Source organism: Melozone crissalis, unplaced genomic scaffold, assembly GCF_028551555.1.
Source record: "Melozone crissalis strain CALT ecotype California unplaced genomic scaffold, PUWL_Pcris_2 ptg000045l_1, whole genome shotgun sequence".
NCBI lineage: Eukaryota > Metazoa > Chordata > Aves > Passeriformes > Passerellidae > Melozone > Melozone crissalis.
The window spans coordinates 11,088,331-11,105,971 of NW_026535823.1; the positions used below are offsets into that span (position 1 = coordinate 11,088,331).

Sequence of the window (17,641 nt, forward strand, 5' to 3'; positions counted from 1 at the left end):
TGCTGTCAGGCCCCAAGAATGAGGCATGCTCCCTGGCTTCTTGCTTGTCTCTTCATTCACGATCTAACTGCTTTCTTTGCAAAAAGGACTAATGATTTGTCACATGCTTAGCTCCCAGGCCAAGCACATTGTTAGTAAGCACAGTGTGATTACTCTTTCTGGATAGTTCTCCAGAAGGAAAGCCAAGGCTGAGCTCACAATTCACACACTCTGTAAGGTAATGGCCATGCAAGGGCAGCAATACCTCAGAACACCGAGGGCAGCACTGAAATTGGGTTGTAGCTGGAAGAATTTATGAATCTGTCATTCCTTTATCAGTTACCATTACAGAGCTAGTGGGGACATTTCAATTTCATTTCTACTGCAGGTAGTGTTCCTCTTGAACAATTTTAAGAAATACCATTTAGTAAAAGAAAGTGTAATTTTTACATTCTTTCACCATATAAATCACCACAGCAACTAAGACTGACTTGTGTTTTTCATGACAGCTCTTTCCTTAGCAGCCCATATCTTGAGACACTTTATGAAAGCCTAATAGCTTTTTTTTTTTGCAAAAATTAATCTTCTTATGACTTAACTTGCCCCCTGCATGGCAGCAGACTGTGAGAGCTATTGCTTGAAGGCAATTGATTCTATCTGTAATGGTTACCTAGTGTTTACCACTGGTTAAAGAATCCTGATTTGGTGGAAGATACTTCAGAAAAGAGTAGCATATGTCCCTAAGTGTTACCAATAACACCTGAAAACATTTCTGTGGTTAGAATATTCTGCAGCTTGGGTTTCACTCACTAGAATTGGAATGTTTGGGTATTATCTGCACTTCAGAAAAATAGAATAAGGTGCAATAGGATCATAGTGGATGACATTACTTCAATGAATAGTGGAATCTCAGAGCTCATGAAGGATGTGTTTGTACATAATTATCAGATCCACTTACCACAATTAATGTGCTCCAAGTAGAGACTGAAATAGTTTCAGATCCTAGAAAAAAATATTGCACCTAGTGTGGGCATTGACTATGCAGAGGACTCCTTGTAGTGAAATAAAATTTGGCTTTATTGAGAATTTCAGCTTGGCCCTGTTATGTCTTTTATACAGGGGAAGTTTTTGACAGAAAAGTATTTTTACTGGTAATGCTGCTCTATGTTGAAATTTAGTAAAAGCTGAACCATGATTATTAGGAAATGAGCTCTCGAGCTTTTCATGACAACTCTTTGCAGAATCAGCTCCCAAACCTGGTTCGTAGCACTGGGACTGATACTTAGAGCCCTGATATACCTATGTGTATTTTTATGAGAAATATGTATTACAATCTCTCTTTGCAAGTTGCAACTAGGAATGCAAAGACATGTCAGCCATCACTTCTGCATTATTCAGCACCAAAGGAGTGCACAAAGGTCAGATGCTTTGGATTTGGTTTTTTTTAGGTAGAAATATATGCTATTCAAACATTAGGAAGCATCTAGCTTCTATTATTATTTTCAGAACATGTATAGAGTTTTATGCTTTAAAATTTGACAGCTGACCCATCATTACTACGATCTATTTTCTCTAGTTGCACTGATATGTTAAGTTGTATAATGTAGTCCAGTGTGATTGACAGAGCCTGGAAGCAGTGGATATTTTGAATCTGGCACATCTCTCTGTGTTAAACAGTGTTGCACATAAACACTTTTTAGCATGAAAAGCTTTTTCCTTGAAGGGAAGGAGGAGGGGATGAATGGCTTTTAATCCATCAACTCCTAGATCTTGCAACACACAGACAGATAATGTCCTTAGATTTAATGAATTCGTGTGCCCAGTACCTGGAAGAAAATGCTTAAAGAAAAAAAAATTAAAAAATAAGGCAGTTGGATATTGTTTGGCATCAGGAATAATGCTTTTTAAGCACCTGTTATTTTCCAGACACTCATTCTTGGTGGGTCATTCCATCGTATGATTGACTACTTGTTAAATCAAGTCTATCCAGTAAGAATTTTCCTCCTGGGGCCTTCTTCAAGCACTGCCTACTTACCTTTTCGATTTCTTTCTTAAATCTCTGGATAAACCTTTCCTAGCCTTTTTAATTGGCATAACTCCTGTATTTATAGCCTCTCTACAATCCAATTTTGTCACCTCTTGACTGAGCTTATGAACCTGCTTAGTTCTGTCTTTCTCTATTGAAGAATCTCTCTGGCCTTTTTGTTTCTTTCTTGCTTTTTCCCCTGATGGCACAGGCTACCACTAATGAGAGTTGAATTTAAAGTGTGGTCTAAGTGATAACCATGCACAAACCCATGTGAAATCAAAGGTACTGCACACACCAAACTGACAGCAGAACTTGGCTCATCTCCTTCAGAATTGGGTTGTCCATCTCAGGAGTTACTTTACAGAATATGCTTTCTAACACTGCTTTGTGTAAGATTGCATTGTTCTGGTTCAGTTACAGGCAAATTGCAAAGTTAAGCAGATGCACAATTTCTGCCCAAACAGAAAGGAACTTTCTTTAAATCTACACATCCAGCTTTCACTGCTCTGGAGAAAGTGCTTGGCAAGTAGACAGTAAAAAGAAGACCTGTGCTATAGGATTAATATATTTTACTTTCTTAATACTTTTAAATTTATGGCATATTTAAGGTCAAATGTCAAGTGATAAACAAAATGACCTGATTTAATAGTTCAGTGTTTTGTTCAACAGATGATTTCAAAACAAGCCTTGAGAATGTCACCATTGTGAACCCTATTAAAATCCAGTTTATTGGAAATACACTAAATTATACAGCCAAAGATTTAGGAGGCATTACTTCTCTTTCCCTACATAGCAGAGGAACTCATGACTGGCATGGGAGAAGTTGGTAAAGTTCAGTCAGGAAAAAACATATGGCCTGGTAGTTCTGAACCATGTGCATGTAGAATAAATGTGTCTTCACACATATGTGCTGATACACAAAGAAATATACACATGTGTAAACACATCCATAACAGCTAATTCAGAGTACTTGCTCTGCTTATAGAAAGCCTTACTAGTTAAAAAGGTCCCCGACTTTCATTTTTTGCTGTTTGAAGGGCACAGTTTTCTGGCTGGATTGTTTTGAGGTGACAGTCAAGGATTTGTCTTCATTCCTTCTGCAAAGGAAGGAAGACAAATCCTTGACCATGCTGGCTAATAAGGAGAGTTGCTGTTGGTCTTCACTACTAAATAATTATTTTGCATGCCTGGCCTCTGACAGTGGGAAATGCATGATCCTTGCATATATTTATTATGAGACAATATTGACCTAGATTGAGATTAATTTTGCAGGCTGCTGTTGGTTTGGAATCAGGATTTTGGTATCAGCAGAGCTCTGTCTGTACCCCTTCTATACCTGTGAGCCAGCAGAGGGAGCGAGAAATGCTGTCCATGTCCAGTGTCCGTGAGACATTCCTGAGCCCTGGCTAGAGCTGCCTGTCCTTGCACTCTGATCTGGGAGCTGCTGCTTCCCAAGGACTTTGTGATGAGCCCTGTTTGCTGCTCCAGATTCTTAGTGGCAGTTTTCAGCTTTTGCACCTTGCGGTTTGGTTAGCTGGATCTTCCATGGGAAGTGCAGGGATACCGGTCTGCAGCCAGACATGCAGAGTCCACCCAGGGCTGTAAAAGTTAAGGAGAAAACAGGCACCATGGTTTTGAGTGAAAAAAAGTAATTTGATGATCCAAACAGGGCTATTCCTAGTTAAAATTTCATAGCACATTGTAGGCTTGGCTTTCACACAAGAACACAAATTAAGAATTTTACTATTATGCCAGTAGTCTTGCTCACAGACTATTGGGCTGAAGGGAGGTACCCACAAAGAATTTTGCACCCCTTCTTGACAAAAAAAAAGTGTTTGACCCAGGAATTGTGCAAAATGTTCATGTTTTCCTCTTTGTACTTAAAATATCAGCAAAGGACTATTTCAGACCCTTACATAAGGTTCCCATAATGCCAGTGGCAGGAATGACATCAGTTTTTAAAGCATAAAAGGCACCTCATCTAGGCTCAGAAATGTCAGTAGTAATTACAAACTTTGTTTTCAAGTATAATCAATTCTTTATTTATGGTGTGAAATGTTTTTTACCCTTTTGAACTTTCACCATTCTAAGCCAAGCAATATTGTTGGCATGTTCCTTTAAAAATAATTGCTTCTGGACTGAGAAATTGAATGTCAAGTTCCAAGTTGATGTAAATTAAATGGGTTGCATTAATAGTCTGGCCTGTGGTAGGAGTGAGTGTTTGGATTCTGGGTTTGACTTCAGGACATGACCTCTTGATCACACAGGTCAGCACAGATGGGAAATATTGAAGAGGTACCCCAGGTTGACATGGGGAAGAAAGTGTCTAGAGCTGATGGATCACAAACTGTCTGATCCATTAAACAGAAGCAATGTCAGGCTCCTCAGAGAATAAAGCTTAGTTGTCATAGGTCATTATACTCTTCAAAAAAAGAGTTGGAAGGAAAATCACGATGATGGAAATCCTCAGGGCTGTCATGTACACATAATCTTCTAAACCTTCCTGGATTAACACTGCCAAGCCTGTGTACAGGGGAATGGAGTAAGGAACCCTAATATTAACTCTTAGCTTCTGCAGTACAATTATGTGACAGATTTCCCACCTGTGGCTGTTAAAAAGAATTATTTTACACGATACAGCATTTTGAAATTGAAAGCAGGACATCTACACAGCCGAGAGTCACACTTCTGTGACCATGTCTTGAGAAGAATTCCATCCATGAGAGCAGCTACATTCACAAGGTCAGGCAATACACAGCTCTTCAAAGGGAAGGAATGGGTGAATTGGAGTGAAGTTTATATATCATATTTAATTGAAGGCTATCTCCTGCCTTTACAACTGGCTTTCCTTTCAACTTCTGAGCAACCCCAGCTCTCTCAGTCTCTCCTCCTGACAGATTTTCCAATTCCTTAGCTCCTTCAGGGCCCTTGGCCAGACCTGCCCCAGTATCACTGCTCCTTTTTTGCAGCTGAGGAGAGCAGAGCTGGGCTTGGCAGGGTCTCCCTGGTGCTGAGCACAGGTGAAGAGTCACCTCCCTTGACCTGGTGGCAGCACAGTTCCCAACACAGAGCATGAATGTGCTGGTCCTCTCTGTTGCCAGGCCCATGTCTGCCTCGTGCCCAGCTTGCTCAGAGCATGGCAGAGCTGCTTTCCTGCCAGCTGGCTCCAGCTTCTCCTGCTGGATGGGCTTTTTGTTCCCAGGTACAGGACTTAGAGGGAGAATCCCTTTGCACAATTTCATGTGTGTCCTGAAGATTACCTATCTCCCCAGCACAAACTCTCAGGTGCATAAAAACTCTTTCTGATTTTGTATCCACAAATATACATATATATATATAAATGTTTATATATATAGTTCCCATTTTATTTGTTAATAAGTAAAAAAATTGCTTTAATGCTTTTGTTGGATTGGACTCAGGAGTTTTGCAGTTTGCTGGCAATTAATTAGCACTGATGAGTCCCAGGTCTAAGGTCTTCTCAAGGACATAAAGAATATGTTGGGATTTTGAGTAATAAAAATAAGCTGATAAAGTGAGCGCTGAAACTAATTTTATGTGATATACTACATAAAAGCTCTTACATTAATTGTTCCCTGTAGCATCTAGCTCTTAATTATACAGTGTTGGCTAATAAGAGGAACAGGTGATAAAGCCCAGTATTTTTATGTCTGTTCATTGGTGCTGTTTGAAATAAACTCAGAGATGACTCTAGTAAGGCACAACCTGCTTCTGTTTAGGGGCCTGGGCTGACTTTTTCAGGTACAAGGAGAACTTCAAAGAAGTTAAGCTATCCTTTTACTGATGACCTGGATGCTGATCCCTTTAAAAATATTTGAATTAACTTAGAAAAGGACTTCTGTTGATTGTGTAAGGAAAACACAATCCTTCCCTGGCTGACAATGAACTTTGCACTTTCAATAAACAGCCTTGGAGAGAGGAAAAAAACCGTGGTATAGACAGCTAATTTATGCTGATAATTAACTGCTAGCAGTAGATTTCGTGGATCTGATTCAGATTGCTCTCCCACTGCTGTAATTCTTCGAATCTGGCTGTGCTAACCACATGACACTAATACAGAGAATTATAATGATCAATACAATTATGGCTTAGTTTCTGTCCTGTGGGCACTATTTTTTCTTAACAAAGAGGGTTCAGAATCTGTTATTAGAGCTGTTTGTGAGGCTAGAACATCATGGTAAATCACTGCCTGTAGTACCAAATAAAGAAAACTATTTAAATGGTGTACTGTAAAAAAGTCTGCCCACTACAGAAGAGAACTGTAGAACATAAAGACATAGAAAAACTAGATTTAATCTAGCTAAATCTCATACCTCTAATATGCTCCAGGAAATCCCCCAGCAGGCAGCCAGGACTCCATGGCAAGCACTCGCAGTGCTAGCTGAGGTCCATGCTGTCCCGCTGCCATTGGGACTGAAATGTGACCAGGCTAAAATGAAGCCAGCTTGGGTCTCAATCTTCCAGCCTCGAGAGGAGTTAAGCATATGAAACCTAGGATGAACAAAGGCACCATTTAGATGAGTTTTCTCACTAACACTGCAGGGAATGAGGGGAATGAACACTGCTGCTGAAGTGAAAAGATGTTCAATCCTCTGCCCTGCACTGGCACGGAGCAGGACTGAAAGATCACAGCCCAAAATCTCAGGTCTTCTGCATCTACATCTGCTCTAGAGCAGCTCACAGCTTACCCAGGAAAGAGTTACACAGAAAACACACATAAAATATTAAAAAGTGGATAATTCAACATAAAAAGCTGGATTTTTTTTTCTATATTCAAAGTGATAGTAAATAATGTAAATCTATATACTCTAGGAAAAAAGAAATGTGATTATACACACCATGCTCTTTATACTGTGATGCTGTGCACAGCTCAAAATACAGCATAAACATTACGTGCACTCACCCATTCATATTTTATATTTTTCTATTCTCATATCTCCATTATCAATTAAACTCTATAGGCCCTATTAAAATTATGATTTTCTGGCCTTCTGGCTGTTTCAGTTTGTTTCAATAAGGACTGACAATGAAGTTATGTAAACACAGTCACTTTTGCATGTTGTGGAAATTCACATTAGTTATAACAAAATGAGAAAATCCTGCAAATGACTGAAATTTTCCAGAGTGTCATTTCCAGGGCAGAAGCCGTTTCACACTAGACAGCACAGTGGCTGTGCTTGCCTAACTCAGTTAAAACAAATAGGAAACAGCCAGCAAGAGACAAGGTAGAAAATCCCTTTTAGGGGAGACAAGACACTGAGTACATTTCTCAATGGGTCTGTACATGAACAGCCAGCACTCTTTTAAAGCCCTAAAGTGTTTGTAGGACAGAAAATTAATTTGTTTCCTAATTCCAACGTGAATCATATGCTCCAAACAGATTTTCAAGTCAATGAAACATGACCTTGTATGATCCAATTAAACAACTCAAAGGTATTGGTTGTTTTAAGATCCCTCTGGATATACTTCAGTTCAAATGCACACGCATCATCTCAATGTACAAGCTCATAAATCTACAGAAAATGCAAATCAGATCATTAATGCTTTGAATTTGACAGTCTTGCCACTGTTTCCTAAAGGGTAATACATGAAAAATTCCTGGATTATACATACTCTTTTTTCCAATTTACAGAGCATACTAGAAAAACGCCATACTGGAAAGCAGAACACCAAATATCTTTGTTTGGCTTCTACATATCTGGTCCAGAATCAGGTATAAAATAACAAATTCTCTGAAACCTGCTATTACAATTTCTTCTCTGGGTGTCCTGACCCTTTGAGTGGTGCACTGGAGCAGATGATGACCTTTGAAGGTCCCTTTCAATGTAATTTTTTCTATAAGTCTGTCCTAATTCTCTTGGTATTTTGTGAATTGACTTCTCTGCTCCAGTTCACATGGCTCTTTGATTACAAAAAAAAATTCTATGGCTGTTTTTTTCCTAAATTTTTAGTCTCTAATATTACTCCCACAGTCTCCTTTTCCCACTCTCAGTTTTAGCCAAGATCTGTGTGTAGACTTCTCTATGATCTGCAGTCTACACATCCTATATAGATGGATGGCCTTACACAGATACTCTGTTCTCTTACTACTCCTGAATGTCCATGTGTCTGACCAGAATTCTGTCTCAAATGTCAACACAAGTATCTTCAGGGTTACCACTGATTTCCATATTTTAATTTCCTTTTCCACAGTCACATCTTTCACTACTTTTTCATCACTTTAGTCTCCAAAATCTTACCTATTTTTTTTTTCCATCACTTTTCTCTACTCTAACTTGTCACACCCTGTAGCTGCCCTGTCACTCCTCTTTTCTCCCTTTCCTATCTCTTGCCATCAGCATGGCCATAGCTACAACACATTTGTGCAGCCAGAAAACCCACTCCAGAAGGATGCTGCCTGGGAAAACTGCGCTGCCACCATTTGATTTCCTTCCTTGCCTCCATCACTCAAAATGAGTGCCACGCAGGGACATATTTCTTCAACGCATTTTTCTTTACTCCAGATTCAGCCCCTAATCCCACAATTGGATCCACATGGCTGGCTGTGCAAATTGAAAAGGGAGCTGGAGGGGTGGGCTGCAGGCAGCAGAGGCTGTGCTGCCCCTGCAGGACACGGGGCTGGCCCTTGCCAGGCAGTGTCCCCTGACCTGGCCGTGCTGCGCGCGTGGCCCTGCGGCTGCCCCGTCCGCCCCGGAGCTGCAGCCAGCGCCAGCCCAGACGGCTGCTTCCAATATTCCTGAAATAAAGTCAACACACCAGATCTCACTAAACGACTAATCACCTATGGCATGTACATGATTTTCTTCTTCTCTGGTTTGTTTTTTTTTCCTTTTCAAATGAAAATTATTTTAGGTGCGACAAAACACGTGAAACAAGTGGAAAAACACTTCCAAGTACTTTTGCTCTGAGAAACCTTTACTGATTGAAGAGATTAAGGGATTGGGGGTTTTTACTGCTTAAAAAAAATCAATTTTTACTGAAAATTCAAACTAGTCTATGAAGCTTCGGGCCAGCAACATTTAAAAAGATTGAATTACAGCATGCCATTCTGAATGTAGCACATGATGAATTCCATATCCCTCAGCTAGAGTGACATATTTAATGATTAAGCCAAGCCACTCAACTCTATTTCTATTTTAATTTTTTTCCTAGTCAGTATTAACTTTATACATACATTTCAAATGGCATGGGGAAAAATAGCAGAATAGTGAATTTGTCTGCAATAAAGGAATAACTAGCAAGGTCTTACGACTTTAAGGAATTAGAGTTCAGTGTGAAAGGTATCATGTGCAAATTAGCCCAATGTTAACAAATGCTTATTATCCTACCATTTTAAAAAATCCTGTTTTCCATGTGCTCCAGCTCTACTCTGTGTTCTGTCCTTCATTTTACACTAGCTTTTCTTTTCCTGCCAGGAGAGAAACACAAATGGCCATGCAAGATCAGAGCACTGGTCACATGAAGTTCAGTATCAAACGTGAGCCAGTTCTTTACTGAAGAAAAATAGGTGAAAGAAGAAAATCCATTTAAATACCCTTCCCTTGCTCTCCACTGATGTACATAAAACTTCCTTCCTGACCTGCATGGTGACTGATTTATACCCACAAGCATGGGGTTTAATTACAGTGACACAGGGATGGTCAATTTATTTCCTTGTGCTTACTCACTCATGAATGTGCACTTCCTCCTGCCAGCAAAAAGTAATTATCTCTTTGCAATTATCTGCACAGATATGGCAAAGTTGGAATTTTCATGATTGTCTGCTAAAACCTGGGGCCCTGAAGAATATGTGCTCTGCCAGATCTTTCTGTAGGCCTCAGGATTAATGAGTCCCTTGAAGAGAGACTGGTTTGCACCTGGGGTAGGATTTTATAACAAGTATTTCCAAAAGTCTAAAATACAGGTGGAGGAAGTGCTATTGCAAACTCTTGTCTTTCATAAAGTATACTCTAAGGGGGATGCTAAATTCTGAGTTTCTCCAACGTTTACTCCTGCTTGCATTTGATACCTGTATGTCTAGAGATAACCTGTACGTGCATGTATAGTTTGACACACCTATAGCTCAATTGCTGGGAATTATTTCATTCTAAGAAGGAACAAAACCATGGAAAAATAGATGTGCAAGGGACAGGCATGCAGGTATCATTTGGGCTGTCTGTGGGTCTAAGGTAGCATCTGCTGGCTTGTGTCTCACTGCCATTTTTGTCTCTAACCAATGTTTAAGGATCCACAATAGAGTTTATGGCTCCCAGAGGGCATCATATGCAAAGGCTTTGTCATCTTATTATCATTAGAAATATTTTCTTGGAGTGTGACCTGGATGTTCCTTGTGCAGGCCAACCTGTGACTTATTCACCTGTTTACTGTGGTCTCATGGCACAGAGTGCTCTCTTTTCTATACTGAAAACTTACCATGTCCCAAATCCTCTGCTTGTATTTTGACTGAACAGCCCCACTTTTTTAACCTTTTCTCATAAGCCATTTGTTGTTTACCTGTGGTCATTCTCGTTGCTTTCCTTGAATTCTTCCTAATTGATCCAAATCTTCCTTGCAGTGCAGAACTAAAACTGGACTCAGTGAAACGGAAGCATTGTAGACAGAAACTATTGTTCCACCTGATTGCTAATTATTCTGGCCTGAGACGATGGAAACTGAGTGAGCTCCTCCAGAATTGAATACAATCTTTTTCAGACCATTTCTCTAATTTCTTATGTTCAGCTATAAAGGTCACTTTATCTGTAAAAAATCCAAAGTTTCACTTGACCCTCTTTCATCAGACAACTTACTAGGCGAGCTTTCTGAGCCAACATCCACATCTTTTATGAAAACACCAGCCAGAGCAAAGCCAGGACAATCCCAAACCATAAGCAAATCCCAGTTCGACAGGGAACCTCTGACAATTATTTTCTGGGCAGGATTACACAAGTTTTATACCTGCTTTATGGTGGTTTCACATGGAATTTTCTCTTTGGTTTGTATATGAAAATGTTATTAAACACGACATTTGACTGTATTAGAGTCTCTGCTCCTGGCAGGTTTGTTCAAACTCCCACCAGTGGTTCTGGCACAGCTTTGGGCCATTTGCTGCACACCCTGTCTCAGTGTGCCACCAGCCCCATGGTGTCACTGAGCTGTAAGAGCAGATGTCTGTCCCCACCTGTTGTCCCCTCTGTGTCTGCTCATAACCTTCCCTCAGATTCCTGTTGTCACAGGACTGCAAAAGGAATGACAGCTACTGAGAGCCTTCAGCTTCTTCGTGCAATATTCAAAATAAAGTGCACATTAAATATCAAACTGCAGCATGAGATGTCCAATAAGCACCACTAATTAGGTGCATTCACACTAACTTATCAAAATGAACTTTTTTTTGTTTTTAAGCTGCCTTACTCACCTTTCCAAGAGCTTGGGTGAAATTTTTACCCTTTAGTATTTAAATGTATTATAGGAAAACTCACTTGAGGCCTGTGTCAGAGGATGGAAGAAGCAGCAGCTTTCTGAGCATCTCCATAAAAGCAATTGTGAACTGTAGATTAAGTTAATCCAAAATTGTGTTCTGTGTATGAGTCTTTTGGTGAACCTAAACCCAAATGTGACGCAAGGTCAGGAATTTCTTAATTAGTGAATAAATTAGTTAGAAGAAGAAATTGATAAACATAAGTGACAAAAATAATGTCTGCTGCTAAAATTATCACAGAAATAAGTAGTTATATCTCCTGAACTCGATTTTCCCCTCATTAAATTTAGTCTAAATCAAAATGTGCTGCTCAAGAGCTCAAGAAAAAAATGTTTTAGTAAATTATTTTTTACATGTCTTTAGCACACTCAAAAATTTAGAGACACAGACTTCCATTAAGTAGAGAGAGCAAGTGGAACAAAAGTACTTTTATAAATAAAAAAACAGGATCAAATTTTAGATCCTTTCTATCTGCTTATTGAGATGTACAGTTTCTCTGAATGACAATGACCATGACAGAGTTGATCTGGATTAACAAACCTGTTGAAAGGGAAAAAAAAGGCTTAAAAAACAATACCAAAACAACAACAAAAAAAGTCACCAATCAGTTTTGAATGGATAATAATATGCATTTCTGTGAAACACAGACAATGTTCAGTGTGAGCACAAAGTGATCACTTGGAGAAAAAAAGAATTTAAATAGGATACATATCTATTGTGTAAGCAGTTTAATGGGTCTTACTTTAAGCCATCTTGATCTGGCTTGGGCAAAATACACCATCAGACTACATCAGCAGGTACAGAAGTGGAGCAAGCTAATCCTGGAAAGGAAGCCTTTATAGTAAGAACTGTTGTGAATTTTACAGAAATTTACTCTGTCAACTGCTTAAGTGCTAAACAATCTTTTTCCTTCGGAAATTTTCCTGCGGAAAAAGATGGTTGCAACTAGGATACAAGTTTACATCATTGTAATGACAGTGTTTACAGGTAAATATTTTCTTTTCATGAATTTCAGTGTGTCCTTAGACTGTATTGAATGTGTAGAATCCTATCCAGGTTGCTTGCATGTAGTTTCTTGATATTTATTTAGTCAGGGGACTGGAAAGGCAAAAGGTTGTGAGAAGATTTCTAACCAAATGAGTGTATCAAAAGTGTCATTTGGATAATACTTTTATAATTGTTTAATCCAAAGGAAAATCGGTGGCATTCAGCAGAATTGTGCTTGAATAATTGCTTTTGTCATCCTGCTTCTGCAGGAAATCTTTGCAGCTAAATTTGAAAAAGAGAGTTTAATTAAGAGGTTAACAGTTAGAAAATAGCCACCATATAGTAATAATGTGTAAGTGAAAAAAGGAGACAGATGAGTGATGCTATCAAACTGAATCAAAGGAACTGTTTCATCTCTGTTTTGAAAAAGAAACTGCACAGGTGGGAAAAGTAATCATCTTTAAAAATATTCACATTATCTGAAATTTTATCTCAGGGTGTAATATATTTAGAAGAGAAAACGCTGTATGATTCTAATTTACTGTTTCCTTTAAAAACATGAATATGCTTAGCTGAGTTAATGCATGTACCCACTGAAACAAAAATGGTTGCCTTTGCACTTGTTTTGGTATGCCTTACATCTTTTGAGAATACCTTTTTACATGCTAATGTCTCCAACCTGAGCTATTTGAACTGCTTATACAGTTCTATAAATATTGACTAATCCTTTTATCTAGAGTGCTTTTATCTTGACTGACAGTGGTCTTTGCTTGCATAGCAATTGGCAGATAACAAGCAGTATCAACACCACTTGCATGAACAGCTGATTTATTTATTCTTGATATGAAAAAAAATGACTTAATATTTGTCTTTTGGTGTGACCTATATTTGTGCTTGTGTAATCTTGTTATGAAATATTAGGCCTATATATAACTGCATGCACATGTATGTATGCACAACCTGATAAAATAATTATTTTGCAATGCATTTTTAATATCATTACTTAAAAAATAAGCATTGTGTTGAGACACCGAAATGACTATGAAATCTATATATTTAAGTTGCTCTATAAGAGTCATATATATATGACTCTTATAATAATAATAATGACTCAAAATAATAATGATAATGATAATAATAATAATAACTCCTCATAAAACTAATTTTATTTCTTTGTTGGACATTTATGATTTATTTCATCAAATTTCTTATCTAAATTTAAAGATAGAAATAGATGATAAAAAAAACCAACTTCAGCGTTCTCATTCAATAATTGTGTTAATTTTATGTCTTATCTGATGAAGTAGAGAACAACATAGACACTAAAGATTATTGTAAAGGTAAATGCATCTGTATCATCCTTTCCACACGCAAGTCACTATTGCAAAGTGTGACTTGGACCACAAGCTACAAGGCAAAGGGAATGTCTGGCAGGTGCTGTGGGATAATAAAGTAGCACACAGAGACTCACCACACATTGCTGAAAATGCAACAACTAAGGATCTAGCCATTCACAATGCTGATTTTTTAATGAAATGTTTCACAGGAGCTCCCAGTCTCTAAATCCTTGAGCACAGTCTGTCCACTCAGAAGGCAGACAAGGCTAAGCACAACCTGATCCAACTGCTTGTGAGCTAGACTAATTTTTATTTTTGACACAAAAACTTCCCAGGGACCTTCATTTCCACAGCCATCATATTAAAACTGAGTTGTGTAAAAGACCTGAGGACACATTGTTCTCAGTGTCAGAGCAGGGAAGGGAGCAGTATCAGGCGGGGGATGTACTAAAACATTGACCAAAACAGGAAACAGCTCACAGTAACTTCACTTTTCATATACAGGAATAGCAAAAGCAGGACAAGTTGCTAACACTGAAATTGTCACAAACTGGACAAAGCAGACATGGCTCTGGCCTCAGTCAGGAATGGTTTGGGAGCTGCACTTCACTTGCAGAAAGTCAGCCCCAATGAGTCGCAGTTCTGCCAGAAGCCACTGCACATTAAGGTATACACAGACACCTCTCACTGGAATAAAGATGAGCCTGGCTGGAAAGCAGAGAGAGACTGCTGCAGCACAGCCCCACTGCCAGGCCAGGGAGATGGCACTAGCTGTGCTCCACAGCCTGAAGCCTCAGGGGGAAAGTCAGTGTATGCTTTAATTGAGGACTGATGAGTGACTTGGATCGCTGCAGAGAGTCTTTAGTGTACTTGCTATGATCACTTCACTATGGCTAATCTTTTAAACAAATCTCTCCCAATTCTCAGTTCCCTTCTGGCTCTCCTGTACTTACCACTCTCCCAGATGGGCCCAGTTACAGCTGTGACTGAATGAAGTGGGCAAGCAAAGAATAAGCCTGAGCAACTACACTTATCTGCTGCCATTTAGGCATTTCATTGTGGCTGAATGCTGCTCTGTAATTATCCATGAGGAATGGAAATGTGCTTTGTTATAGAAACAAATCCTGATGTGAATTTGTCCATAGAGCTAGGTGTGGAGCCTGGTGCACCCAGCTGCCACTCCATGAGCCTCAGCACATCTCACTATCTGATTTACAGGCAGCAGTGGGGATATTTAATTTGTGCTGGTGATACTAGTTTGAAAACTATCTGCTAAGTGTTTCTCATTTTTCTCTAAGATAACTATGAAGGGAAGTGGACATATTAAGAGTTACACTTAGCATGAGTTATCAAAAAAGTATTTGGATATTTTGACTGCTTCCAAGGGAGATGAGAAACAGATTTTCCCTGGTCCACTGCATGCATATCAGTCACTTGATTGCTCAAGGGAGAGGTTACTGTGATTACTGCTTTATAGATGAACAGCAGTGCAGAGGGGTAAATAGATTAGTTTTACAAGAGGAACAGATTTGGTTTTGTTTGTGAAGTGTGATCCAGCAGACCCGCTTAGACCACATCAATCCAATTACAATGGGGTTGAGATGAGGAGTTCTCCTTTTACCAGCTGTATCAGAAGCCAAGCATTGTATAGAAGAGAGACTGTATTGACAATCTCCTGCAGAAACTCTCTCATCACCAATCAACTTCTGAGATATTTGAGAGAATATTCCCTTCATCTTTTCTTGCTTTATATTTTGTAAGAGGAGAGGTTAAAATTTCCTCTGTAGTACATACTTTTTGCAGTACATACATTTTGCAGGCATGTTCACCCACTTGTCAGCCTGACCCACCATGTCAAATATCACTTGTAAGTCCTGTGACTGTCACTTGAAGAGTTTTGCTCCAAGATGTTTCCAATGGGACCAGGAATAATGGTCTGTAGTTCTTACACTGTTTGAATGAACATGTAAAAGGAGGAATGACCAGCAGATCATCCTCCAGCTCATCCCCATACCATATTATGGATAGGAATTTAGCAACAGCTCTTGGGCTTTTTTTATGTGATAATGCAGTTCCTTACAAAGCATTTTAAACTGCTACCATAGGATAAGTGGGAAACAATTTCTTGGCCCCATCTGATGACATTTATCTTAATTTCATCACATTATCTATATCAAAAGTGTGAATTTGCTTGGTTCTTTTCTCCAAAATGTGGCTATCACTTAGGTGTTTACATAATGCTTTGCACAAGGAAACCATGACGATTGAATGGCCTTTTATATCTAAAGTATATTTTTTTACTTGTCCATCATCTGTTTATCTAATAAAAGATAATTTAATGAAACACATTATTAAAAGTGTTATTTTGGGCTCCAGTTGTTCAAACCAGAATGCCTAATTCTTTGTTTATTCTTTAGGTACTCACTGTGATGAGGACATCAACGAATGTTACGCGAACCCTTGCCAAAACGGTGGGATCTGTGAGAATTTTCCTGGAAATTACACTTGCCATTGCCCACCTGCAGACAAAGAAGGAATTTTTTATGGTGGCTGGAACTGTACAGAAGTTCTGCATGGCTGTACTGATCATCAATGCCAAAACAATGGAATATGTATCCCACATTTAAAAAACGGCCAACATGGATTCAGCTGCATATGTTCACCTGGGTATACTGGAATACACTGTGAAACCATAACCACATTTTCTTTTCAAGGAAACAGTTTCCTTTTGTTGAAGAATCCCCAGACCCATAAAAAGGATTTTTTCTATAATATAAACCTGAGGTTTCAAACTGTGCAACCCACAGCTTTTCTGTTTCACCGAGGGGAGAAAAACACCTTTGCAAAGTTGGAATTACTGAACGGCTACTTACACTTATCCGTGCAAGTCAATAATCAGCCACAGGCTCTTTTGCATATCCCACATAATGTCAGTGATGGAGAATGGCATTCAGTGGAGGTAACCTTAGCAAGAGCTGTTATTCTTAATTTGCTTGACAGCTCTTGTGTAGAATCCTGTCTCAATAAAACGTCTGCTAAGATAGATAACGAGCTGGTGATGTTTGCGTTTCAGAGCACCTTTTTGGGCGGCTTACCAGTGGGGAACAGCAACTCTCTACAGAACACCTTTAATACACATTCTGCACCTTCATTTGTAGGCTGTCTTCAGGACATTGAGATAGACTTGAATGTTATTACTCCAGAGAATGTGTCATCTGGGTCATCTTTAAATGTCAGGACAGGATGTGCTAAAAGGGACTGGTGTGACCCCCACCCGTGCCAGAACAGGGGACGCTGCATCAACCTGTGGCTGAGCTACCACTGCGACTGCTACCGGCCCTACACGGGGCCAGAGTGTGCAGCAGGTAAGGGAGCCCTGCTGGGGCCTGGGTGTGCTGTGCCTGCTGAAAGCATGGCCACCAACCATCCCGGTTAGCTGGCCATGAAACTGCGTCACCCTCAGCATCTCTGGGGCTCAATACTGAGTGGTAAGCCAGTGCAAGAGGTTAGTAGTGGCACACCTTTGTTATTTTCCAGTTACTTTCCCAGGAAGGCTGCTTTTCAGCCTGACCAAAAAGAAAAAAGTCAGGCTAAATTGGTGGATTCCACTCCTCTTGTTTTAAAGTCTTCTCAGTGCTTTTGCATTCCATAAACTCTGAAAAACTGTAGTTCTCTGGATGCTGAGTAAAATTTAGAAAGCAAGCAAGTCACCTGGAGTTTGACTTATTTTCAAAGCATTCTTTGAAAATTTTATCCTCAAGCTCTCTAGGCTTTTTTAAAGAGATTCATTTAAGGCAATGAAAGGCAAGCAAAAGTACTGTAAGCTAAAAAAAGACA

General features: G+C 39.3%; 1 protein-coding gene across 1 annotated transcript in view; it reads left to right on the forward strand.

The window, feature by feature from the left end:
• The window catches only part of CRB1 (crumbs cell polarity complex component 1), a 96,476-nt gene that overhangs the window by 44,962 nt on the left and 33,873 nt on the right, over positions 1-17,641 (forward strand). The window contains exon 6 of the mRNA XM_054285839.1: positions 16,222-17,169. Coding sequence (XP_054141814.1) covers positions 16,222-17,169 — 948 coding nt within the window. The remainder of the gene's footprint in view (positions 1-16,221; positions 17,170-17,641) is intronic.